At 43.6% G+C, this 27,668-nt stretch overlaps 1 protein-coding gene across 1 annotated transcript; it reads right to left on the bottom strand.

The window, feature by feature from the left end:
• Positions 1-483: 483 nt before the first annotated feature.
• Positions 484-27,668, bottom strand: rnf220b (ring finger protein 220b; the record flags this gene model as incomplete). The annotated part of the gene is made up of 15 exons (XM_079158131.1): positions 484-555; positions 648-722; positions 1,750-1,858; positions 3,184-3,268; positions 3,399-3,460; positions 3,602-3,661; positions 3,908-4,004; positions 4,441-4,528; positions 4,843-4,886; positions 7,203-7,292; positions 7,668-7,710; positions 8,316-8,408; positions 8,494-8,536; positions 9,507-9,633; positions 27,077-27,668. The coding sequence occupies 15 exons, from the start codon at positions 27,666-27,668 to the stop codon at positions 484-486; spliced, it is 1,680 nt and encodes a 559-aa protein (XP_079014257.1).

Raw genomic sequence — 27,668 nt, 5'->3', positions numbered from 1 at the left:
CTAATCAAAGACAAACTCTGTACAGTAAATACAGTTGGGTTGCTAGTCAACATCATATACACACACATCGATCCAAACATACACAAAACTATGTACATGTGCTTTGCATGTGATTCCATTTTTTTTTCTTCTTCATAAAACAGAAAAAAGGGTTACAAAATCGATAAATATTGTCCCAAAGTGTTGTTTTTGTTCTATTCATTTTTCAGTGCCTGAGCGCTCGGTCGGTTTTAGAAGCTTCTTTCTGCTCTGCTTGATGTTGCAGCAGGAACACGGATATTGTACAGGGCTGTAAAGGAAGGTCAAAGGTCACACTTGCTGATCTTCAAATTGTCAGGGGTTAGTGGTTGTTAGGAGTACACTGACAGGTAGGACAAGGAAGGTGTGACGGAGGAAGTCTGTGACAGGCCAGCTGCCCACAAATCCACCCCCGATTGGTTAAAACAGAAAGAAGCCCCTCTCCTCTTTGTGCGAGTAGCTGCATCACAGGTAGACCCGTCTCAGGTCTCCAGGCGAGGTGATAGTGTTGCACTGAGGACACAACTTCTTTGCTCCCTAAATAAAAAAACGTAAGACAAAAAAATGGTCACATACTCTGATTATTTCACTTCACGTTTATGTGAATCAACACAAATATGATGTTTTACCAGCGTTCGAAGCCAACACTCCTCACAGTGAACATGCCAGCACTGGATGGAGGTGAGAGGGGTTGTGTACGTGTCCTGCAAAAAGAAAAGACACGAGATGATTCCTTTCACGTAGTACATAAAGCTGCCACTAGATGTCCATGTGAAACTACAATAAGAGCGTTAAAAGACGCTTCAGTCAAATCAGCATTTATTGAAGCCCTTTTAACAACAGGAAAGGTCCAGCAGGGGTGTTTAGTGGTTCATTACACTATACTTTTTCAGCTTGAATACATGGTTAATATGCATATTGTTTCAGCAACTATCTCCATAAGTTCAAATCACAATGACTAAGGTAAGTCCATCACTTTAAAATCGCACCGACTTGCCTCCCTCTACACGCTCCTTCTGTTACTGCGCTTGCATTTGAATAACCACAATACACATTGTGTTGTATATAAAAGGGCTGTAAATTATTTTCATTATAGATTAAACCCTTTTTATCGGCTGATCATTTGCTCTATCAAATGTGAATTAAGCTGTGAATAATATTCTTCATAAGTCCTCAGAGGCCAAAGATACAGTCAGATTTTTATTCAGTTTACTTTCTCAGTCAACAGCCCAAAATAAAACAGAGCAATGGGACGAGCAAACATGTGGCATTTTTGCTCAATAAATTACTCAAATGATTACTAACTATTTGATCAATTGACTAATCGTTATAGCATTAGGGCAAAATTGTTTTGAAAAAATCATATCGTTGTCAGAGGTAGAACTCAAGATTAAGATTAATCGATATCAGCGTAATACAGAATTGATTATATCATTTCTATTATTATAATTTCATGTCAAACCGATTTGGATTTTTATTTGAGACTTAAAAAAAAGACTTAAAGTGTCTTACATATTTACAAAAAGCAAAAAAGAATAACACATACAAATATGTGTCATATCATCATCGCCACAATTACAGTAAATTCCATTAAAAGAGCAGGACCGATTTTATTGACTTATTGCCCCAAAACACAGGTCCCTACAGGAATATCAGCCGTTTCTGCATCACTGCGCTGTGATCTCTATTTTGTGTCTCTGCTCTGTTGATTTGACTCGGCTTCGTACTCACCATGCAGATGAGGCATTTAAATCTGTCTCCTTTAGACAACTGTTTCTCCAAATCCCGTATCCGAGCTTTAAGTGCATCCAGAGTTGTCAGTGTGGAATCCTCTGAGAGTCTGCATGCGCGCACACACACACACACACACACACACACACACACACACACACATGGATGGACAGTAACAGGAGGGGAGATGGGAGGGTGCGTGAGTTAGGCAGGCACTGGAGAGTCATTTATAAATCCAAGACAGATTAAATTATTCGCTGGCCAACATGGACACTGAGCATGAAATTTAGCAGCAATCTCATTGCCTGCATTCGCTGTCTCATTTATCATAGGCAGAGGGTGTGTGTGTGTGTGTGTGTGTGTGTGTGTGTGTGTGTGTGAGAGAGGTGAGAGCGGGGGGGTGAAGTGTCAGGGTCCTCACAGAGATAGACGTACACATAGAAACACGTGCAATTACAGGACAGACTATATGTTCAAGCATACTGTACAGCGAGGCAGACAGGCTGCGATGCATTAAGTGTGATGAAATGTGTGTACACGCCTGCTGTGACCTTGATTGATGATATCATCACGTTGATATAGTATTGTTGTGTATCAGGCTGGTGGGAGCTGGGGCAGGTAGTCTGAACTGATACCACACAGAGAGCCCCGCCCTCCCAAAATACACTTTACAGTAAGACGCGGTTTATCTTCCTCAGCTCTGATTGGCTGACTCACACCTTGATTTTACACGCAACCTGCCTTACCTACCACTTAGGTTTCGATTCTGAAGTCCAAACCGCGTGAGTTTGCACCCAAATAAAATCTTCTATAACAAACTTATTACACAAAGAGACAACAGCTTGAACAGTGTGTGCTGACGTTGTAGCAGACATCCAAACTGAATGACAAAGAGGACTATTTTACTCAAACAAAGGAAGGTACTGTGTGGAAGAACATTATTCATTGGGAGAAGAACATCAGTCTTTATTGCCTTGTTATGATATTACAGATGAATGCTTCTGTTAAACTTTACGTCAAACAACCTTAAAACAATAAGTCACTCAACCCTTTAAACCATTTGTTCTGCATGTTCGTCACTTGTTCTGTTGTTGTTTTCCCTGATGCTGTTGTCTGCTACTGCCCGTGCTAGCTTGCGTGTCTTCTATGTAACGCTTGTTGTAATGTGTGTTGTGATTGTATGCCAGTAACACGTTTGTTGGAAATCTTTGACGGTGCGTTGCTGTCTTTTGAACTTTTTATATTTCTCTACCCCTTTCCCTCATGAGGCTTTGCCTTTTTCCAGACCACGTTTGTAAATAAGAATTTGTTCTTAATGACTTGTAAAGGTTGAATACAAATTAAATTGGGATTATTGGCAGTGATGCTATCTCTGGCGCCGAGAGATGTGACACAAACATGTCGAGTATTGTAGGCTCTGAGTGACAAACTTACGTTTCTATCACAGAGTTTTTGCAGGTTTTGGGGAGACCAGCTATGCTGCTGTCCGCTTTCTCTCCACTGCTGGTAGATGGACTCCCTGAGTAAACGAACAAATAAAATGAATAAATAACAGAGAGGCATCTACCTCACATCTTGCGCTTATACAATATTTTCTTTTTTCATTATTCAAACAATTGATTCATTCATTTAACGTTTTATTAACTCACCATCATTTGACCATTTGGAAAATTCTAGGCTTACTCTGGAGTCAGGCAACGCACTGCTGCTGCTGGGAAAACACGACAAAACCAACATTTAAAATCCAAAAAACAGCTTAATCAGCTGTGATACATTATAAGGAATAGATGATGATTTTCATATCTAATTGAACATCCACTGTGAATGAGATCCCATCAGAACGGATACATACTTCACTGTTGTCTCCTTGGAGCTTTCTCCTGAGCACGGGATTACATCTGTCTCTGTGTATCTGAGAACAAAGGTCAGGAAACATAGAACAACACGAGGACAACAGCAAGTGAGACACATATCCAGCTTCAGAATGCTGAAAAAAAGAAATAGTTTGACTTGACTTTGGATTTTGTAAGAAATAATCCATGAATTAGTCACATCTTCTCCAAGTAAATATCTTCCGTTCACACCAAAATGTGAATAAGTAGAAAGGTAAACTCAAACATGCAGTAGAACTCAGTGATGCCGCTGAGTTAAAGGATACTGCGCTCTGCCGTACTCCAGAGTATCGTCTCCATCCACGTCCAGGTCTGCGTCGCTGTCTCTGCATTCTTTAGAAGTCGTGCTCACCAGCACTGCACCTGAGGACACATTTTCACGATCAAACAAATGTTTTAACAACTGTGGTATGACGTCGCTTGTAAAAGGATATAGTAGAGACATGGGCGGTTTGGATTCCTGAGGTCAAAGAGAATTTCAGAATCACAAATGTGACGTTGTTATGGTCCCCGCCTGCTCGTTTCTGTCAGTCAGCGTGTAACAAGTCTACAGGTCAGAGATTCCTTCTTGTGTAAAGGAAACCGTTACTTTCAATCTAACCTTCAAGGCATCCTGCTCCGCTGTAATCTGGACTGAAAAGTTCAGTGGTTTTTCAAGTGTCACTCAGTCACATTATTCACCCTCTACTGAACAAGATCACACACATGGGTACCTCGATGGCATGCACACACGTGCACACACACACACACACACACACACACACACACACATATATGACACACAAAGATTTGTGCTTACCTTTAAACCCCCCCACTATAGACGACATCTGCATCCTTCTCCTCTCATTCCACTCGTCCTGCAATGGCACCAGGTCCGCTGAACCCTCCTAGAAAACACACACACACACACACACACACACACACACACACACACACACACACACATCAACATAGAGTACACAATATCACTGTCTCGGTGAATATGTGCATATGTCTCCTGTAGCCTCGAGCTACGTATCTGCTTCTGTGTTTTCATAGCTGTGAACCATCGCCGGCAGTGTTTTCACATGGATACACAGTGAGCTGACAGTGACACTGATGCTACGTGAACAATGGCAGTCAACAGTGGTGGTCGATTGCAAAATAGATGAATCAAAGATTTTCATCTGTCTTCTTGGGGGAGAAAAAATAAAACACACACCTGTCCACCTTCGTGTTTCCTCCTCTTCAGCTTTCCGATCCTGACTGGGAACAGAGAATATAAAAGAAAAGGTTGAGATGGTGATAAAGACTTTAGCTGGTCCCTTTATGATTTTTAACTTTCAAACTTCGTACAAACTTCCTTTAATTCCTGACTACATGAATGAGGGGCCTGATCCCATGACATTTTGCGTAGTGTTTTTCATTTAGTAGAAATGTGTATTCACAGGCAGTAGTTTGTGATGGAAGTCGCACAGAGAAAAGTAAGGGACGTTATTGAGGGGAGGGATTTTGTCGTTTTCCTTCTGGCTGAAGGTTGTCTGACTTTCTTTGGGAGATCAGGGGATGCTCTTTGTTTCTCATCTTAAATTTGTCTAAATCTTTTTTTCAGTCTTCCTTCGCAATGTAGTTTACAGTTACATACATTTTTACATCAAAAAGACAACTTGTGTCATGGAAGTTCTGTCTCTGGTTCAGGGTTTTATTAATATGTACATTGGTAGTGTACATTAGAAGTACCATTAAGGTTTAATTGTGGTACAAAACAAGTTACTGACATGGTCCGTTTGTGCCTTTCCCTCATTCCTAGTGTTTCAGTTGTTTACTTCTCAACAATAATGAATCAGGCATTGAAACATCCCCCCCCCCCCCAATATTTTTAATGCAAAGAATTAGTTTTTATAGTAATTTTCAGCAACTTTTCTTTTATTTCACAAAATGTAACTTTTCTTTATGTGATGAATGCTAAAATGGCAGAAAAACATAATCTTATGTTATTTTACTGTATGATCTTTTTTTCACACTTTTGGGGGTTTTTAGTAAATTTCACATTGAGACGGTGTAGAGTAGCGATTACCAACCAGAGGTAAAAGACTGGAGTACATTTGTGAAACAATATATATACAGTTTAGTTTAGAATGAAAATTAACATAATATGTAACTAAAGGACTGGATAGATTGTTGAAACTGTGAGTATTGATAACAAAATAAAATAAAGACCAAGACTAAACACCGACAGTTTCAGGATCATTATGTGTAAAAATATTGCAACAATATCGACTTTTCTTTAATATGTGGTGTTAAATAACATCCAGTTGAAATGGACATTTGGAACATGATGGGGATGAGCTCATCTGACAGCAACAAGATTAAAAAAATACCAACTTCTTTTGTTGTTTGACATCTTCGGTTTATATGTGAATGGCCTTGTAACACAATCACAGAAGAAAATCGACCACATTCACACACAAACCTTCAGGTACAATTACACGAAAGAGCCAGAAAGCACAGATGCAGGCTTTACATATACAACAACTGCAGCATCTTTTAGCAATGGATGCAAAACGTCCCGTCCCCCCCCCCACATCCTGTCACCCCCCCCCACCCCACTCTCCTCTCTGATATTAAAGTTAACATGGCAGAACATCAACTGCACCTCCTCTCCCACTGTGACCTGACTGACTGCAGATTGCAGGAGGGGACATTAAGTTTTAGGGCCCTCTAATTCCCGCTGGATGACAGTGGACCCCCGAGGAGGGACACACAGAGAGCTGGTGGCCGTGACCCGAGTGCCGCCATCCCAGCAAACATAATGAGGGTTAAAGAGATGGTCATAGATGAGGAAGAGCTCATCAAACAGAGAGAGGAGAGAGAGGGAAAGAGAGAGAGAGAGGTTGATTAATCAACAGAGGAGCCCCCTCCTCCACCTCCTCCTCGCTGCTTCGTTTTCCTCCCTGACATGTATTTAGAAGCTCATTATGCTGTCCTGTTATAAGGCCCAATAAAGGCTAACAGACCTCGGCAGCACTGGCAGTTTGAAGAGTCAGCTAGGAGCTGGAGAATCTCAGTGTTAATAATAACTGTAGTAAGATGTCTGTAGTGTCAGACGCAGCTTTAAGAACGCTCTGCGAGTCTACACGTCTGTATCAGTGCAGAGACTATTATATCACTTTCAAAATAGTTAGATGGCTGCAGAACGTGTTGTAAAGAAAAAACTGAAACTATTTATCTATTAATGTATTGTTTAATTCATCTTTTTTGGTAACACTTGGAATATTTTATTATTAACAGTTTATAAGTTGTCCGTAATGGCTTTCTTAATGAATCATTTATATTAATAAGAACCACGTTGTAAAAGATTATTGTAAAGCAATCCTTCATTAATGACAGACTAACTTCATTTGACTGAGGCAATTAGTAAAACATTTATCAACCATTGATAAAAGCATTAGTCATATCTTATAAGCCCTTTATTAGAAAGTCATATTCTTTCTTTATATTTAGGGACTGGAAGCAAAACTCAACAGCTGCTCATTCTAGTTAAACGTGATGATGTAGGAAGTGCTTCTCGGTGTGTCTTACCAGCTTGTGTGCAGTCTAGGTGGGCTCCTGCGCTGTGGGGGCGTAATGTGGCAGATTTGACGTAGCACCTGCACCAGCAGAGGTCATCGACTGTTAACATATCAAGAGGTCAAAGTTGAAAGGTTAATAGCTCCTCTGCTCGTGTGGGCGCTAGGCCGGTGTGAGATGGTGTGGGAAAAAGGGTGATATCTAAATCAGTGGTGAGGGGTGACGGGACGGGGGGTGGGGGAGACGAGGGGGGGGGGGGGGGGGGTGTTGGACGAAACACATAGCTGGTCGCATCAGTGTGAACAAAAGAAAGTATAATGTTTTTTTCAAAACTCTGAGTCCTTACTTTTGTTTCTTTTCTTTATTCAAAGCCATTTAAAAACAGCAGACGTGACACAGTGTACCGTACTGAGCGTTCTCTAAACGACAGCAGCTATGAAACACAACATTTAGTCCACTCTGCATGCATCAACGCACCATTTAGTCTTGTGTGTCTGTTGGCCCGGACACGGAGAAACGTCTGCAACAGTCACAAAGGACAACATCAGAATGTTTCATATTTTTCTCAAGTAGGATTTGAACAATATCTTTCATTCACATTTCTACTGGAATAAATGAACAGCAGCACAGTAGATAGCAGTATGATATTAACACAAGTGATATCTTTACTTCTTACTATAGTCACCTTTATTAGAGAGCAAAGATGGAAAATTCAGCAGCATTAAAAAATCAACTTTGTATGCTTAATATCTACTTATTTGTCTACGTTTGTACTATATTTACTTAATGCAGCATTTTATTTTGTGGAATCACGAGTTTATAAAGCCTTTATGTTTTCAAGCTATATAAATAAAATTGACTTGACTCGTGATGAACCTTCTATTTATAAGTGTTGTGGTGAGTGTATGCAAAGCATTTGATCAATCCCAGTCCATAAAACTGGCACCACAACAGGAAGAAAAACAATGTTTTCATGCTGCCGCTAACTACTACTTGTTCAGTGCTTTTAAAGTGCCCGAACTTTTAAATCTGAGCGCCACTGGAAACACAAATATACGATCATGTTGCTCTGTAAATCTGAAACTCCTAATAATCTGATACTGGTTAGTTATCATTCAACCTCACCTGGTATCGGTCGGAGTGGGCATCCTCGGATGTGCGAGGGGGCGAGGTGGGGGAACATCCTTCGCGCTTGATATGAAGCGAGAGCGACAGAGACTGAAAGGAGAAAGAACAGAAAGTCAGAGAAACTATCACAGCTACTGTGTTCTCTTTCAACTCAAGAGGATATCAACTTGTTTACCTTCGGCGTCCTTATGAGGTGGTTGTGCTGCACTGGAGTGACACTGCGGAGAAAAGAGGAAAAATCATACAAAAGCCCACAAGACACACACATGTACACACACAAGTCAACTACACTATGTTCCCATTACAATTACAAACACAATATTGTCTTTTAAATGTCATCTTGTGAATACCGTCTGCTTTTATCTTGTCTGAATTTGTGTCGGAGTCTGTGTATAACCTCATTTTACTCTTTCTCACTTTATGTCTATCACACAGATACTGTACACACTTACACACACACACTTACACACACACACACACACACACATACAATGTCCCCGTGGGCCAAGTTCAATTTGAAACCATTACTGTCCACGGAGCGGTCGTTAAGCAGATTTGGAGTGTAATGTCTTTATTGGAGGAATCATTCTTCTGGTCTAAGCAGCAGGTAATGTGTCTGTGTGTGTGTGTGTGTGTGTGTGTGTGTGTGTGTGTGTGTGTGTGTGTGTGTGTGTGCACTCCTGGTCCTTGTGTGTATGTTTTACACTGCAAGTGTGTGTGTGTGTGCTTAGGGCTCAAAGCAGCCATTAGAAGGACATTATCCACCCGCTGTGTGATTGGTCGCCTCGAGGCCGGAGGCTGTAATATGAAATATGTAGGGAACAATGAGGCAGCTTGTAAACACTGCACGCAGGTGACAGAGGAGACAGGAGATACCACCTGGGGAAACTAAAGAGAATGGTGGGGAGGGGGGGGGGGGGGATCCCTCTGGCTACAAAATCTGTCAACGTTTATTATCACCTGAAAGCTGAACAGAAATAGAAAGTCTGGGACGCAAAACAGGAAGAAAATTGACAAATGGATAACTGGAGGAAGTGAGAAGAAAGAAAATGGTTTGAGGTACGATGTGAAGATGTGATCGTCAACGGTGCCGTGAAGAGGTTTTTGGATAAAACCACATAATTTTGAATAAAGACAGTGGAAGAAGATTCACTGAATAATAATGTGAGTGAGATCAGGTCATGATACCTGATATGTATTTGGGCAAGTTCAGTCAACTCCTGCTCCATGTGTTCCTGCAGCTCTCCTGGTCGCAGAATCGCCTGGCAGACTGGACAAACTGGTGCCTGAGCGTCATAGAGACCCTTCACTTTGCCTGGATAATAAGGAGAGTGAGAGAGTTAAAAGAGATGTTACAAGAAAACGTGTTTCAGGTTTTTCTTATGATGGCGGTTGAATAGTCGTTTTTGCTTAGAAAGTTTTCTGACTGAGTGACCTGAGATGATCAAGGTGGCAACAATGATAAGAGCGGTTTGAATTCTCTAAATGCCAAGGAAAGGTGCGTTAATGCTTCCTTTCTTATCACCTTCAGCATAGGATACACTGGACCATCCTTTACGAAAGAGAAGCAGATAATGTCATCACGCAACTCCTTGAGGCAGCCACATTTAAAGCGACACACAATTTGGTCGTCAATAACGTTGTTTAATTGTGTGCTAGGATAAATTGAAAACATCCTTCTTAGGAAGGTGTGACTCTGTTTGGACAGGGATACTAACTGTCATACATTAATGAAGGACTAACATTAATACAAAAAACATCAGAATTGTGAATTATATTACATTTTGCCCTCATTTGATTGTAGCCAGTTTTCAACAAAGGCCTCAAGCTGGACTTGAACCTGTGATCTTAAACTGCAGACCACCATGACACCTAGTGTAGGATTTTTACAGCTTAACAGCCTTCGCTGTGTGTGTGTGTGTGTGTGTGTGTGTGTGTGTGTGTTCAGTCGCCTATCTGTACTATTGACATACAGTGGCAGTGAGAGTAAAATAAGGTTACACACACATATAAACACATAGACGGACTGCTATGGCCCCCTGCTGTCAGTGTGTTGACATCATAGGCTGTCAATAGGAACATTACCCAGGAGGGCCACTCGGCCCATTGGGCCCCACTGATGGATTACTGCCATAAGCAGCCAGCTGGGAGCCTGAGGAGCTCTACTATATCAAGATTTTACCTAGTAGATGAGGTGATTTACTCCTGAAAGCCATCAATCACATGTAGGGAGCTAGTAGGCAAGATGCACCTAATTTCCATCACCGCACAGTCAATGGAAAACAAATGACAGAGCTGGCAATCACAATTTAACACGTTTTAATACAGGACATTACAAACAGATTAGTCTTTTTGACAGTTTCTGAGTTTCCCCTCAATGTGACTAACTGAACTTCCTTAAGGACCTTATTATCCGAACACCGGTCTAACACTTTTCCCCAGCTCCACTCCAAATGACCAGCGACATGACAAGCTCAGATGTCTGTCGGCAAGTGCCGTCCCCTGACATCAGTTGAGCTATGAGCCCCCACAATGAGGAACCAAATAGGACAAAATGGCCTCTAAATAAAACATGGGATGGAAAATAGAAAGTGGAGTCAGGTGTCCTTGGAAGAGTGACAGCTCTCCTGGTTTCACCCCTCTCTCCCTCTCTCCCTCTCTCTCTCTCTCTCTCTCTCGCCTTTTTTGCATCCCCTCGCGGAAGTCTAAATGACTTTTCCCGACACGCATCGAACGTTCCCGGGCTTTCTGCGCTCTGCCGCCCGGAACATGCAGGCATCAGTAAACAATGAAATCTCTGGGCTGAAATTGAATTTATAACCACATTACCTGGACAGATAACGTCTCTGAATGGCGCCGCGATAAGAGCAATGGGATTTGATTTTCAGGTGTTTTATTGGTCCACTTTTTGGATAAGCCCCCCTCCTCCGACTACAGACTCTCCCCCACCCTTCACCTCTGTCCCACACAAACATCAGATTTAATTATGAGCGGGCATGTTTGGATATAAGGATGAGTGTGTGTGCGCGCGTGTGTGTGTGTGTGTGTACATGCTTTTGCTGAAGCCTGACTCTGGGCTTGTGCTGTGCTCTCATAAGTGACAGTTGTTGGTTCATGACCACCTTTTTACACGTCTCCATCCCCCCGCTGCCCTCCGCCCCCGCCCACATAAACCCTGTCAGTATCAGTCAGCCTCAGCCCCTCTTCAGCCTGGGGGGTCTCAGACACACAACAGGGGGCTGTAAAACCTGCCTGTGGGGCTTGTTAACTGTTCCCTCACTACGGCAACTGGCTGGGATGGATTGGCCCTCTCTGGCCGGGCTGTGCTGAGTTCGACTGGCTCATCTCCAAATGGATTCACTGTGTCTCTGATTGTTTCCTTTTTTCTGTCTTTGTGTCTCGCCAGTTCAGGACCTTCTTTTCCTGGATGACTTGCCTTTGTCCAGCTGTCATTTTCTCTCTTCGCTTCACTTACTGTTCCCACTTGGGAGGATACTTCTTTGGCTATATTGAAGGCATAACTTCATTGTTATCCTTATTTTGTGGTCACTTTAAAATTGACTGCACTATTTTCCCAATAAATTAAAAGCACCACTTTGGACTACAATGGTGCTTTAGGTACAAGTGGAATCACACAGATGAGCATACACAAACATGCCTGAATACAATCTCTTATCTCCCCATGGATTTGAAGAGAACACACCCTTGGGGCGAATAAGCCATCAGAGCGCTGCGATATATCTGTGCCGTGTCTCCCACTATCAAGAGCATCACAAGATAGTAAAGTTCATGTTCTGCAAATAAACAAGATCTCGTCCTTGTCCCCCCATTGTACGATTGATGCTCAAATCCAGTTTCTGTTGTTCTGCATCAAGACGTGGACTGTGACTGTCCTGCGTTCAGTGCTCGTCACTGCAACAGAGAGATCAGAATCCCGCTGACAAATCCTTAAAGCTTTGAGTCCCCCCCGAGGGCCTGGGTAATGGCCGATTCCAGCGCCCATATGACGGCTGCCAGTTCTGCTGATGCAGACGGAGCGGAGATGCCTAACGTGACCTTTAGTGAATGCCACATCACATCAGGCCTGGATGTCACCGGCTGACATTATGCTGGGGCATGAAAAGGCTGTTCTGCAGGGGAGACATGGTGACGAACGTCCCCCCGGTGACAAACCTGTGGACGTGGTATAATTCTGATTGACGTGAGGAGGATTGGACGGCTTTGAATGGCAGGGGACGTACAAGCGAGCATCCAGGAGAGCTTGTGGAGGATGTGGCGCTTGTTTTGCGTTGACTGGGTCTGTTTTTCTGTATTTTCACTGGCAATAAAGTGCTGAGACAACTCACTCCAACTTGCATCATTATCCCAATCATCAAACAATTCTCTAAGCACATCAGAAATCCCTCTATAAAGTCATAACAAGCACAGACTCTATATAACCAGTAGGCATGTAGAGATTGGCGGGGGGAGTAAAGTTAACGCTTGGCGGCTAACACTGCAGTGGTGGGTTGTGTAGGCAGGTCCTTGGCACACTTTCAGAGGAGATGGAGGGCTATAAAAGCCATTGGCTCCTGCCACACCTGTACCCCACCCTATCCCGCGGCCTGCTTCCTATTTAAAAGCATCACATGCAGGATATTAGTCAGGGTTTTTTGCCGTCTGTGAGGTAGAACTAACCTCTGAAGCGGAGGGGGGAGAGGGGAAAGTATGCAGGCCGCCGTTTGTTTTTTATTGGGGAAATAATGGCCTATTGAGAGGTTGGGTATTTAATGAGCAACATAATAGGCCCTGTAGTAACACATCTGCTATGAGCAGAGTCATTTCCTCAGCTTTCAAAGGCTGCTGCTCCAGCCTTTGAAACAGCAAGTTTAGTTGCCTTTGACTTAGTACTTCTAGATATCTGCTTTCTATTAATTGCAGAATTGCTACACCGGTAATACACGAAATACACATGTGCTGGTCGGATCCATGTTCAATCCTAACCACATTCAACGGCCGATGAGGAAACACTCCCTCTCCTGGCTTGACCTCAAATCTCTCACTGTCCAATCTAATTCCAGCATCCTTCAAAAATATCCCTCCTACTCTGCAATCAATTGTGTTTAATGTATTAAAGACACTCACCACAACCACCGCAACCTTTGGCCCTTGCACAAATCAATGCCTCGTTAGACCACTAATGATCATTCATTGACTAATAAGATCTGTATCAACCTCTTGTAGAACATTGATTGGCCTTTGGCCTCTGTAGTGCTCTGTGCATTATGTGGGCAACGGGAGACGGCAGTTGTAACTCCTGGGGAGTCAGATGATGAAAAAGCTCCTGGTGGGAATGAACAGAAATCCTAAACCCCAAATGGACTCATTCTGAAGCACCTCAGGCCAAATCCCTTTTCTTCTGCCCTACAGATCAATGGACATAACCTCTCTGACCACAAGTCAATCAGCGCACAAACCCCCAATTTCTCTCGTTCTTTCTCTCTCTCATCTTCTCCATTAGTCATCACAATAGTTCCATCAGGTGCGGGCGTGGCCCAGCATGTATGTGTCCAATCTTCTCACTGATGGAGAGCGAACTGGGTAGCTGTTCGACTGTGTCCCTGTGACCACATTTCCCTTCTCAGGACCTGAGGGCAAAGATCGAACCCTGCCTCCGCTTCGCTCCAACCAATCAATCTGGCCCTCATTGAGATGCATGGCTCAATGATCTTTGATAGCGACTTACAGATTGGAGAGAGGGAGTGGAAGTCAGGGGGGGAAGTTAGGACTGTCCTTGGGTATTTGCGGTAATATGAGGCTACTTACAAGCCACATCATGGGGGAATATCTGCAGGTCTCTTTGAAGACTGAGATATCTGAAAAACATCAAGTCTGCTGATTCATGGTGGCTGCAGAGCTTATAAATGCCAATTGTGTCCTTTTTTTCTTTTACAACATTAATGAAGTCAAGAGGTCTTTACAGGTCCGCCTGGTTCTGTAACTGATACCCAAACAAGTCCATGCTACAATCAGATAAGGTCCCAGTTTGTTGTTGCAGGTTTAGGGTCTGTGTTTCTACCTTAGTGGGTCCAAGCAAACTCCCTATCAGCAGAGGAGAGATGGTGTGTGAACCTTGGAGAAATGGGAAAAATGGCCGACATGAGAAAGAAGAGAGAGAGTACTGGTATAAGGAAGTTGACGTATTTTTTGCAAATAATTGACAAAGATGACAAACGAGGTGTTGTTCTGTCTTTATTTGGGTCTGTTCAGGTCGTGTTTGGGCATCGTGAAACAGGCCTGATTATTCTCAGGCCCTCTGGTTTCTCTGAGATCCAGTCTTTTTTTTTAATTATTTGGGGTAAGTTTCCACATGTTTGTTTTGAATCATTTCTAAACTCATGGAACCATGGGGACGTCTACCTAGCTTACCCCTACCTAGTTTGGGGCCCACTTTGTTGCATGTCTTTCCCCGTCTCTCTCTCCTTATTCATACTCTCATCTATCTACCGTTAGCAGTTATGATCCTCCAAAAGCTGAGATGTCATCGAGCTCATACTCTGGGCAGCAAATGCCAAATCCAGACTTTGACATCCATTTGCTGACTGCTGCCTGTCAAAGTCAGCGCTGTCGCGTTGGATCAAGAAGCCACTGACAGCGGACAGCGATAGAGATGTTCACCGGTGGCCTGTCACTCAGTCTGATGCCATCAACCTGCACTCGCTAGACAGACTGAAATATACAGAGATCCAGCACTGTCATACTACATCACACTGTCATGACTTGAACCTCTCTCAACATACTTCAGGCAATCAATTGCCATAATCGGTTTAACTTGAGTTCGTTTTTGCTAGGAGGGAAAAGTTCTTTCCTCAGTCACATTGTACATTTTCATCCCATTTGGGTGATTATACAGTCTTGTATGGTTTTAAAACTATCGACCACAATTGGATTTGGTAAACACTTTGAAACCAAAAAGTAGTGAAAACACAATGGCGCTTCTATTAGCTCCTGAACAGTTGCCATTTTCAGAAAGCGGCGACATCCACGCCCCGCTTGTTAACAATTTGAGCAGCAATGAATCCACTGCCAAAGTTTGAGGGATTTCAATGAGTGCCTTCCTCTGGAAGTAAGTAACTCATGAAGTCATGTGTAAGCCTGCTGTGAGCTATTTATATTTCATGTACCGGCGTGATTGCTGCAATATATTTATTTTTCTTTTTTTGTATGTCTGCGTGGGTTAAAGCAAACCTGTCAATTTAAAACTATACATTACTCCTGTCACGATCGTCTCAACCACTCGTTTTGTGTGTGTGTGTGTGTGTGTGTGTGTGTGTGTGTGTGTGTGTGTGTGTGTGTGTGTGTGTGTGTGTGTGTGTGTGTGTGTGTGTGTGTGAGAGCGTGAGACATCAAGAAGCTAATAGACAGATCACAATCCCTCATTAGAGGCTCATTAGATTGGCTCCAGAAATACAGATCACTATTAGCCGGACCACTGATTAATACACATTAATACTCTCTCTGTGTCTCTCTTCCTCTCTCTCTCTCTCCCTTATTATTCCACTGTCTCCTCATCACTTCTCTCTCATTTTCTTTTCCCCTCTCGCTCTTTCTCCCAATTAGTGGTTAATAAGGAGAAAATGAGAGGATCGCTCCGTTGCTTTCATCAAGTACTCAACTTTTCTAAACAGTCTTGGACAAACAGTGTGTCACTGTGTGTTGAACTCACTGAAGAGTTTAATTGTAGCAGGACTCATCAGTGGTCCTACAACTGTACAGTCTATACAAATTAATTCTGACGATATAATTGTTCCGTTGGGACCATTTTCTTACAGCAGTGTCCAAAACAGAGAGCTCTTCTCTTGCATGCTGTAACTTACAACGCTTTAGTTTTCGCCTGCTTCTCTTTCGGTGAAGGATTTTTTATATTTCCCAAAATATACTCCCCAGAGATCACGCCTGAGCCTTTTGCATTAAGCAGGCGACCGTGGTGCCAACTCTGACACATTCAGCGCTGTAGGCACACGAACCAGGTTCTCTGTCGCATGCTCTTAAACTCCCTAAACAAACATCACGGCGCCATTTTGGCAATTTAAAAACAGCGAGACTCAATAAAAGAAAAGTGAGCTCCATGAACACATCCACTAACAGTCGATGTTTGGTTTTTTTAGAAAAGGGAAAACAGTGGATTTACTGCGTTCTTGCTGCTGCTATCAGGTGCACGAGGCACATTCTGAAAATGTAGATGAGGTTCCCAGATGGTGGTGAGAGGTTTAAAGTAAAGTTATTTGCATTCATCTCAACACAACAATCTCAACATAAGACGTATCATTATGACTCCAAATGAGTTTGCTGTGAAGAAAGAAAGGAGTAGAAAAAGGGAAAGTATTAAAAGAAAAGGAGAGGAAAAGGAAAGGAATGACACATTTTATTACAACACCAGAACCACCTTAAGTAAAGCATTAAACCAGGTTTGCTCTGTAGGAAAATTAGGATTTTAGGACAATTTGGTTCCCTTTCATTCTTTTTCTTTTCTTCAAAATCATTACATTTATGCACTGTTCTTGTGATTTGTTTGGTCAGCTTTTACATTCTTCACTATGTTAACTATGTGTACTTGTGGGTTCTCCGCGCTCTGAGTTCTGTTGTACTGGCTTCATTTCATGGAAAACTGCGGGAGCACAAACACAGTTACAGTAAAAATACTTTGGCAAATAAAGGAATGAGAGACAAGAGGAAGAAAATACAGAGAGCAGAGAAGAGTAACACGTAATATAAGAGCAAGCAACACAGTGAGAGCCTCACTACTCCTACTTAAAAGTTTATATTACAGCAGTGCTTCTCTGTGTTTTGCCAGAAATCCGAAAAAGAATAATGAAAAACATTGCCACTCAAAAAATGCCAGAAAATGTAAGATATCTCATTTTCTGTTTTTATGTAGTTAACATGTTTGGAACTACATATTCCTTTTCAGCTGATAATTTGGGGCGGCTGACACACACTGTCCTGCTCTACCAAAGAAAACACAGCCACCTGCTACCCCTTACACACCTGTCCCACATGCATTTTGTGCAGTGCAGGTGGGCGTGGAAGCCTTTACCATAAGGGACACACGAACACACTTCAAACAAAACCTAAATTGTTGTGTTCCCTCTGCAGGAAACATGCCGGGTTTAAAGCCCCGCATTGGGCCTTAACCACAGCGGTAGCAGGCCTCCAGTCAGAACCTTCCGGACACCACACCTCCCTTCAGACTCATGAGCGGGCATCATCACAGATAACCCATCTGCCTCCCCCTCTCCTCCAGATAACATCTGATACTGTCAGAAACAGTGTTGACTGCTGCTGGTACGAGAGGACCACAAGCACCTGGCGCTCTGTGATACACCTGTGTTTGGGTTAGTCACACTTCCCAAATGATGTTATTGTGTCTGCCTGGATGAGCAAACAATTATGCCAGATGACGATGGTTTTGTCTTCAAATAGTGGAAAGATACAGATGATTGAGCAGCTTATCTTCAGTAACCCACACACAAAAGAAAGAGGAATCGGGGCATTTAAAAGCCCTTAGCTTTGAAGATTACTTCATATTAAAAAGGTGAGGAAAGGATATATTGTTTTAAATATCTAGGAAAGCTCTTGTGTAAATGCAAATTCCTATTTTTAGCAGATGTTTTTATTCTCCTAGAAAAGTCTCAGATTTACATTATATGGACAGATATACAATGTATATGATTCACATAAAAATGTGAACATTTTATGAAACTTTCTTGTAGCTGCTTTTCTGTCATTTGCTGTCGATTTTAAGGATGTTACAGTAATATAACTACAAAAACTCATTTGTAATCTCTTTTTCATGTGATCCAGAGTGTGACGGCCCCGAAAGATGACAGCGACGTGCAACATAAAATCTCAGACTTTCAATTCAATTCAACCTGAGCCTCCCAAAATGGCCGTACAGAAGAACTAATAATTAACTAATAATATCATTATGAACTTCACAAAGTAACATATTTGTTGCAGGTCTGTTGTGTTGAATTAAATAATATTGTAAACATGTTTAAGTTATTGTGTCCCCCTCTATGTGATGAAATACTTTTAATTATACCTAAAAAATGTTGCAAGTAAATTGCCTAAATGTTGAAATCTATTGTGTGGTTGAAGCTTTACACTGCAAACAAAGGTGGGCAGTAAATAATGCCTTTATGGTTGTTTTCTTTTGAGTACAAAGGGCATCTCTGCATGTTGTGTGTGGTATCCCAGCACCAGACTGACTCCACTCGACCCTGAAAGCTTGTTGAGAGAAAGATATATTGAGCTTTAATACAAAACTCTCAAGTGGAGGGATGACCCTCCACGTCAGACTAGAAATCACTGTTGTGATAGTTTTATTATATTATGTGTGTGCGTGCGTGCGTGCGTGCGTGCGTGTGTGCGTGTGTGCGCGTGCGTAGATGGATTTGTCAAAGAGCAAGTGTGAAGTGAAGCTAAGAGTGTGAACATGCACACATTGTATTGGTTTGTGTGTGTGAGAGAGAAATGTGTGTATGTGCTCACATTTGTATCATTTACACACTTGGACTGTGCAGCCCCGGTGAGCGCAGCGCAGTGTGAGCCCCCGTCGATACGCCCCTCCGATCTCCCCTGTCAGCAAACACAGGAGAACAAAGAGGCCTGTGGCAGCGCCAGCGGGTATAGATCTTCTCTCCTGTGTTCTCGCTCAGCGGGGTCACACAGGAGCCGCTCACAGTTCAATCTCCTCTACTTGACTGACCAGGAGCTTTGAGACGCTGCTAATGAGACTGGACCCTCTCCAGTCTGCGGGACCCTGAACCAGCCCACCCAGAGCAAAACCACATAGAGTCCAGGAGTGCACTCAGACACAAGCGGCTATTTCAAACTGTGATTCAAGTTGAAACTAATTAAAAGCAATAATTGGTTACACACAGTATTGGTTAAAGCAGTAAAATAAGTAAGTCAAATATCCTATAGTATTTATTTTCAATATTAAAACATTAAACAATTAAAATACTGAAGTGATACGACACAAACACATGTTTTAAACAGGTTTGACTGAAAACATTATTTTTAAGTAATATACATATTTTCCAAGCGGGATTTAAGCTAATCATATTTTGGTGGCTATCCGAAAGAAAAAAAAAATGGTAGAATGGAAATGTCTCTGACAACAGTATATTTATATTTTACAAGACATTAAAGTTTCCTCTTAAACCCACATTATGCAAATGTTTTGTAATAAAACATATACATAATTATTTGTTCATGCATATTTAGATTCTGATTCAAGAATCAGCATTAGAATCAGTTCAGGTCAAAGGGAAATGATGGAAAAGATGCCACAATTGGCAATTAGACACCTGTTTCCAATCCCAAAAATTCTAAAACAATTCTATTGAAGTTTTAAAAAACTTAAAACTTGTTTGATGATCCCACTGGTGGCATTTCAGGTTGCTTACTGAACTGGATTATCATGGATATGTTACAGTGTTGAAGCTGCTGTGTGACTTTTCTTTTGTGAAACTCTGTTACAGTAGCATAGCAACTTGATGCGCCATAATGGTGTCATTTGCATTGAAACAATCCACAGCATGTATCCCATCATCATTCAGTGATTGATTTGTAATTGCACTAATAGGGTCACGACCGAGACAATAGGATGTGTGAGGCAGAGTCCCTGCTCTTACTCAGCCTCACAGACTCGCAGCGGGCCTGCTGAGCGCTGCCTGTGTGGTCTGAGGGGACAATTAGCACAATCTCCATACTAATGGCAGCCTGTAATGGACACTGCTGAGTCTGCCAGCCACTGTGTGTGTGTGTGTGTGTGTGTTTGCATATAATGCATGTGTGTGTGAGGGAATGTTTGCATATGCGCATATCCTTCAGCGCGAGTGCCTTCCTGTGTGTAGTTGAGCGTCTGCCTGCCCTCTGGTGTGTGTGTGTGCACCTGTGTTAAGTGCACACGGAGTTCCTGTGTTTATGTATTTATATATGTGTGTGTGTGTGTGTCTGCCTTACAAGTGAGTGTGTAAGTAGCCGGTAGCCTGTATTTTACTGAGGTGACCCCCCCCCCCCACCACCACCACCACCAGCACCCCCTTTGCTGGCGGCTCTAACCCTGATCCACGGCCACTCATTAGCACCATAATAAAGAGTTGAGACGACACGTAAAAGGTTATATACTGCTGGACTGCTGTTTTCCTATCAATTATCAGGTCTGTGATTTATGGCCCAGACGCAATGCTATTCTCTGCGGAGAATTGGGGGAGTGTTTACACCCCTGCACAGCGGGGTGAAGGGTCAATCCTGGCAAACTTTGACCTTTACGGCAGGGGGTGCACCGGCACTGATGGGAGTTTGCGAACAGCAGTGGAAGTGACTAAATCGATAAGTGGATCTTTAAGGATGCATGTGTAAGTAATCTGTACTGTTTCCTGTGCTTTAACATGTTTGAACTCTCACATGCGCATACTATAAATAACTTTCTCTGTAAGAGTCTAAATGTGCTGCTATAAAGGAAACTATTGATTGTCAATTTTATAGGGAGAGGAGAAAATGAGGGAGTCCATACTCCAATATTTACTCCTTTCACCCAGAAACCCCAAAAGATGTCTTCCTTTTATTCAAATTCAATAACTTTGCAAAAAAGAAAAAATATATATATATAATATACATTGTATAATATACAATAGCTGCCAATCCTGCTTAAGAAGCCACTGAATAATGTCAGGACGTCATGTATTTGGGAAGTAAAGCTATCACGCCTGGCATGCCTTTGACGTGCTTTTGTCAAGCTCCTCCACAGCTGGGAGACTTGCAGCATGCACAAGTGACATGCTGTAATGAGGTCTGTGTGTGACACAAGGCACATGTATATATATACATATACATATATATATATATATATATATATATATATATATATATATATACACACATACATATATACATATATGTCTATGTAAGTGCATGATAGTCGTGGTCTTGCTGTCTGGGTGCGCTGCTCCTCAGCAGCATGTGTTTAACCCCAGCGTTTGGCCTCCCTGCCCTCTCTATCTGTCCGACTGATTTGTTAGGCTCCGGGGACAGAACGGAGGCTGTGCGTGTGCGTGTGTCATTTCTGCGATTCACTCTACAGACATAACCCCTCTGCCATTACGCCGAGCCTTTACTACACACACACACGCACACGCACACGCACACGCACACGCACGCACGCACACACACATACATACACACCAGGTCTTTGATGTGAGATCAGAGGCAGCTGTGATGCAAGTCGATCAGGTGCGTAGAGAGAAGTAGAAATAGGGAAAACGGAGCGAAGGGAAGATGGAAAGATGGCCTCTGTTAGAACAAGGTTGTTGTTTTAAACGACCCCTGGGCCCTGCACTCATTATGACCCTCTCTTCCTCTCTCTCTCTCTTCCTCTCTCTCTCTCTCTCTCTCTCTCTCTCTCTCTCTCTCTGTCTGTCTGTCTTTGTCTCTCTCAGCACACTCGAGCCTCCCTCTCTCTCTTTACACACAGCCAGCGCTGTTCGATCACAGTAGGCGACGCAGCGACTTCAAGATGTGCCGTGACTCATGTTTCGGCAGAACGTTATGCTGACCGTCAAACAGGTGCTGATGGTCACCACAAAAAGACCCCCACTCGCACAGACCCACATACAGATTTCGCCACGCTACTGTAAAAGCCTTCTGCCAGACGGGTAGAAATCCTTTCTGTCTCCGACAAGCCGTGTGGTCCACAGCCTGACACTCTGAAACATTTGAAGATCCTTCGGCCTGCATGGAGGCCGTAACACACACACACACACACAGATACACACACACTCCATCCACAAATACACAATGACGTATTAAGACAACACGTAAATCTAACAACATGGGGAAAAAAACGTACATGTTCCCTCTCTCCAGCACTCATAAGATGAAGGGAAGGAGGTAAAAAGCCAAGAAGAGTTTCCCCTCCCGCCAGGATGAAAGCCTCTTTTACTTGGGAGAACATTAGGAGAACAAACTACCATCACAACAGGAGGGGGAACAGTCAACCGCGGCGTGCTCTCACATCAAACACAACCACCATTAATATTGTAATGCTTCCTCCCTGAGTGTTTGATATCAAGAACAAGACAACCAGTGTGGCCAGTACAAGAGCTTGTTGCACATGTCACGTATTTGGGAAATTGTAGCTTTAAAAACAACAACTCAGTGGCTGCAGTATTCGATGATGTCAGGTAACAATAACTGAACTGTAGGAACCAAGAGTTTAGCATCTTGACTTTCACTGTTCTTTTATTTTCAAATGGTTTCTGGAAGGATTAATCAAAGCTTGTTGGTCTTAAACTGATTAAAGACGAAAAACACTCAAATCAACTGTACTTTTTTTTACAAAACAATATTGTAAGTTGTCATGTATGAGTCCACTGTGGATGTTTGTTTGTCTCTTCTTTTTCCATCTTTCTCTCTATCGGCCAACACCTTCTTGCTACTGCATTACTTCAGTTTTCTTTCTAAAGTTTGTCCGTGACAGATCACACCGACACAATATCCCTAACAAAAGGAAAACAAAAAAAAACAGGCATAAGCATATGGTGAGTGCGACTGTTGATGCATGGAGTGCACACGCAAGTCCGCCTGATAAGGAGTATACACCCTGGGAATAATAGCGGGCAGCGGATACTATATGTGTATGCATGAGCATCGAGTGGTTGCTATTGATCTCCTGTGGCCTGCCAGTGGGATGTAAACACTGTGTCTTTCAGCAGGAAGCTCCACTCAATACGAGCAGCCGTCAACGACTGCTACACAGAAAACACAGCGCACAGACGGCCTCCCTGTTATCAAATCAGCACACACAGCGCGAGCATACGGCCTGGTGTGTGTGTGTGTGTGTGTGTGTGTGTGTGTGTGTGTGTGTGTGTGTGTGTGTGTGTGTGTGTGTGTGTGTGTGTGTGAAGGAGAGACATGTCAATATACCGTACAAACGTATATATGCACAAATAAGTGTATAAAAAGTATACAAACATGCACCGCTGGTGGGTGAAAACCGTGTAACAGCATAATTGTGATCATTTTACTGATTTAATGACAGAATGAAAACAAGCTCCTGACAGCAGTAATATACTAAGATCTAACTCACATCAATCTAAACGTGTGCCCGCATGCAAACACTGCGCACACAAAGCATGTAAGCTGTGTCTGGAACGAGCTCAAAGCCTTCAAACTTCACCACTGAGATAATCCATGTGCCAAATCTAAGATGAATCTATGTAATATTGATTCTGTTTGGGCGGCGCACTAGTCCGCTAACAACCCATGAATAACCGACTGCAGAGGACACTTACACTCTGAGCGCATCTGGTGGAGAATCCTCAACGTGTGTTACACTTACATGTTTCCCCCCTATTAACTTCCTGCAGGATTTCTTTACGCTCGGGTTAAGATTTGGCGAGTCTCTCGGCGCCTTTTCGTCCACGTGTTAAATGTTAAATTTCGGTAGTCGCATTTATTACTCGTCTATTTAAGCTCTCATGTTTCGCTTTACCAACGTGGACACACGCAGACTCACACAGTAAATAATAACACTCACATTAATTGTGCATGCACAGTATGCTTAACTGTTGATGAGAATGATGCTAAAAACAACAAGTCAGGAGACTGAATTTGAATTGTAAAAAAACATCACAGATTGACCAATATGTAAAACGCCACTGTAATCTCTGTGACTGTGTGAATCTGTTTGTAATCCAGTTGTATGCTAGCGAATACAAATTGAGGACATGTCTGATAAAATGTTGCAACTGACACTGTAAAGTTTTGCATTGGCGCCGTCAGCAGGGAGGCTTTTTCACCAAATTTGCAATAATAATTTCCTTTCTCGTTCATTTTGACAAGTTTCACTAATCAAGAAAAAACTGTATATTTGCGACGACTCGTGCGTGAACATGCAAGAGAATCGCAGGCTTTAGTGCAATTTGCGGGCGACAAACATTTTTGAAACAATTCCCTTTCACGAAACTGGCTCCTGGTCAGTCCAGTTATTTGTTACAGTCAAGAAAATTAAAGTGAGAAGGCTTGTACTAAATATGTGAATTCACTGATACAATAGGCAATACTGCCAGTTGGACAACAGTTGACCACTTTCTGTTTGGTGGCCTTCGTGGATCTCTTTGTCTACTCTGCAGGTAAAGGTTTTCACTTTTCTGACAGCCACAACCAGGAGTTTAACATTTAACAAGTATCACAACTCTCAAACATCTGGCTCCAGTTATCAGAGTTCTAACTCAGCTTTGCCACCACAGTAAGATACAGACACACACACACACACACACACACACACACACACCACTCCGTCAGCGTCTGGCCACAGTGTGTTTGCCACTAAACTCCTCTGGTTTCCCCAACTCCTGTTTATGGTAAAGGGCCATTTTAGTTCCAGCTCAGGCCTGCGGCGGGAAGCATCTCCCTGAGGAAAATAAGCATGATTCGCTCCAGTGAAGACATCTGCCCTTTGAAAGCGAGCGTGGCTGTTTGAACAGCTGTCAGAGCACACCGTGCGTCTCAGACATTCCCTGATAAAACAGAGGCAAGTCTGGGAGGGAAAAATCGACAGAAGACAGACACTAAATGGACAGAAGGAGACGTCCACTGGCAGTGATGGGGAGGAGGTGCCCTACCTGCATGTTGTGTTGAAAGGGAAACGTGAGAGCAACCACAGCACTTGGTCACCTGTGTTCAGCACTGGAGACTATGTGGCATGTCAGAGGACAGCCGACATAAGCATCAGCATTTCACTCTAGGGTCAAAAATACTGACACAAAGTGTAACTGACCAACTCCAGCTTTGAGGACAGTGCCTTGCTTAAGGGCAGCGTGAGGCATATTCCTAACACCTGACATTGAGACTGAAGCATTTGGAGGAAGCCCATACAGACACGGGGAGAACAACCCAACGCAGAAGGTAATTTCTATTATAAAGAAAACTTAAAAAGTATTAAAGTAGGTTTTTATGGTTTAGTTTGTACTTCAGTGAGTATTTGCATTGCCATCGCTGCAGCAGTGTGCGAGCAGTAGACACACTCTCACTACCAGAGAAGATTTCAAGCTTAACAGTTAAGACTTTTGGTCCTGAAGTGACTGTCTGTTACCCAGTCAAGAGGAACAAGTGTATGTCAGACTTAGAAAAGTGCCGGGAGCTCAATTGCATTAAAGCTCTTAGTTTGCCTGAGCTCCAATCTAATTGGATAAAGCTGGAAAAGCAGCTTCCAATGTGCACGAATCCATTTTTTTTTTTCCAAACTCATTTTTTAGGAGGAGAGACGCTCCCCATGTTCTATTCCTCCCCGTCTTTTGTCCTTGTCAACATTCCCCAAATGAGATTCCCAAAATCAGGAGGTGAGGGGAGCACGCATGCACGAGTGCACAGAGCAAACATTGTCAGACAGACACACCTCTCACGCCAGCATGCTGGCTGGCATCGCTTTCCTTTCCCGTCCTTATTAAAATTCCATATTGAGATTCCTTCCTGCCACTCCGCCTCCCTGGCCCTGTCACTCAGCCACCAACCAGCGACAAAATCAGCAAGTTTCAACAAAGACACACACATATGCACACACGGCACACAATCCAAACTTTTCTTAAGACAACTCGTCCCTGCTCCCGCCCTTTATGTGTGGGATGAAAGTTTCCTTTAGGTGATATGTATGAAAGCGCGTATCAGCGTCGCCCCCTCCTGCCTTCGCCCCTCTCCATCTCTGCCCCCCCCCCCCCCACCCTTCTCATTGTCATTATTTTCAATGGTGTTCCCCTCTGATCTGCCGGGTGCTCTCTCTCTCTCCTCTCTCTGTCTTTCTCTGGTCCCTTTCATCTGTCAGGCGCTTCTCTTGGCGACCGCCACTGAGGGGGTTTGATTTCCCATCATGCCTAGCATTGCCTCCCTGACTCCGGCTCCCTCACTCCCCACCCCCTCTCCCTCTGAGGCGAGTGTTGTGCCCCCGCGTCGTTGGGCAATTATCCCCGGGAGTAATGAGGAGCGGCTCTCCCTCCACGGCGCACTGACTGACACCTCTCCCACTCATTTGTCAACAAATCAGACGGCTGGTGTGGGCGGCCATATTGAGCTGAGGGTTGTCGTTGGGAAGCTGAGGCTGAGGCGCATCGCCGCGTCTCTCTCTCTCTCTCCCTCTCTCTCCCTCTCTCTCCCTCTCTCTCCCTCCCTCTCTCTTTTTCTCTATCCTCCTCCATCCCTTCCCCTCTATCTCTGCCACCTCGTTATCTCTGACAGGGTGTCATTCGTTCCAACTCTCACTCCTCCTGTGTCAACCCTCCACACGCTCCGATGTATTTGTGTTTCTCAGCCGCCAAGAAAAGTCTGACTTCCAATAGGCCTAATGGTCATATGTGGCTAATGATCACTAAGCTGAATAAGTGACACTATTCAATTTATTTGTGTCAAAGTCAGTCACAGCCAGTCGCTGTAAACACTTTGTCCATGCGATAAAGACTAGAGTGCAAAAGGGAAAATATTTTCCGATACGCCTTTACTCACAAAGACTCCTTTCAATTTGTCACCATTAGTCGATGCAGCTGCAGAGGGTATGTAAATCTGACCTGCCATGTCATGTCATGTCAGGGTGAGCAAGGTGTTTGATGTGCCAATTAAACTCGGTATATTTCCCTGCATTCTTTAAAGGTGTGAGATCAGTGACTGTGTGTGAGCTTTAGATGTGTACATAGATGTCTGTGATTCGAGTGTGTACTCACTGTGCTCTTTGCGCTCCTCCGGGCTCGATGATGCCTCTCCATCAGACAGCAGGCCGGACATGGAGAACAGCTTCCTCCCCGAGTCCTCCCCAGCTTTGAGGGAGCCGCCCGGGGAGCCAAAGTCAAACTCCTTCCCCTCCACCTCCGGGAAGCAGCTTTTCAGCCTCTTGGCAGGGGTGAAAGCTGAATGGTAAAGCCCTGACTCCCTCTCCTCTTGCGGGCAGGAGAAAGGTCGGAAGGCGCCCACCCCGCTGTGGTTGAGCATGCTCAGGGTGGAGCAGTCCAGGTTTGGTGGGGTGAACTGTGGGTGCAGGTGGAGCAGGGAGGTTGGGAAGTCTCGGCAGGGAAAGGTGCCTGACATGGGGCCCTGGCGCTGATACATGGAGGTGAAGGTGTAAGAGGCCGAGGGGAAAGGGAGGTGGAGGTCCTTCTCCACGGAGGCTGGGACACCGAAGGGCCTGGGTGCCTGGCAGGGGACAGAGGCGTCTCTGCCGGCCTCGGCAGTGGAGGCGAGCACCATCAGGGCGGGGGAGGCCAGTGGAGCTGGCAGGTAAGAGGAGCTGTCCATCTTGAAGGGGCGGTGGAGGTCCAT

Source organism: Pholis gunnellus (genome assembly GCF_910591455.1).
Source record: "Pholis gunnellus genome assembly, chromosome: 4".
Classification (NCBI taxonomy): domain Eukaryota; kingdom Metazoa; phylum Chordata; class Actinopteri; order Perciformes; family Pholidae; genus Pholis; species Pholis gunnellus.
This window is presented reverse-complemented; position numbering and strand designations above follow the sequence as displayed.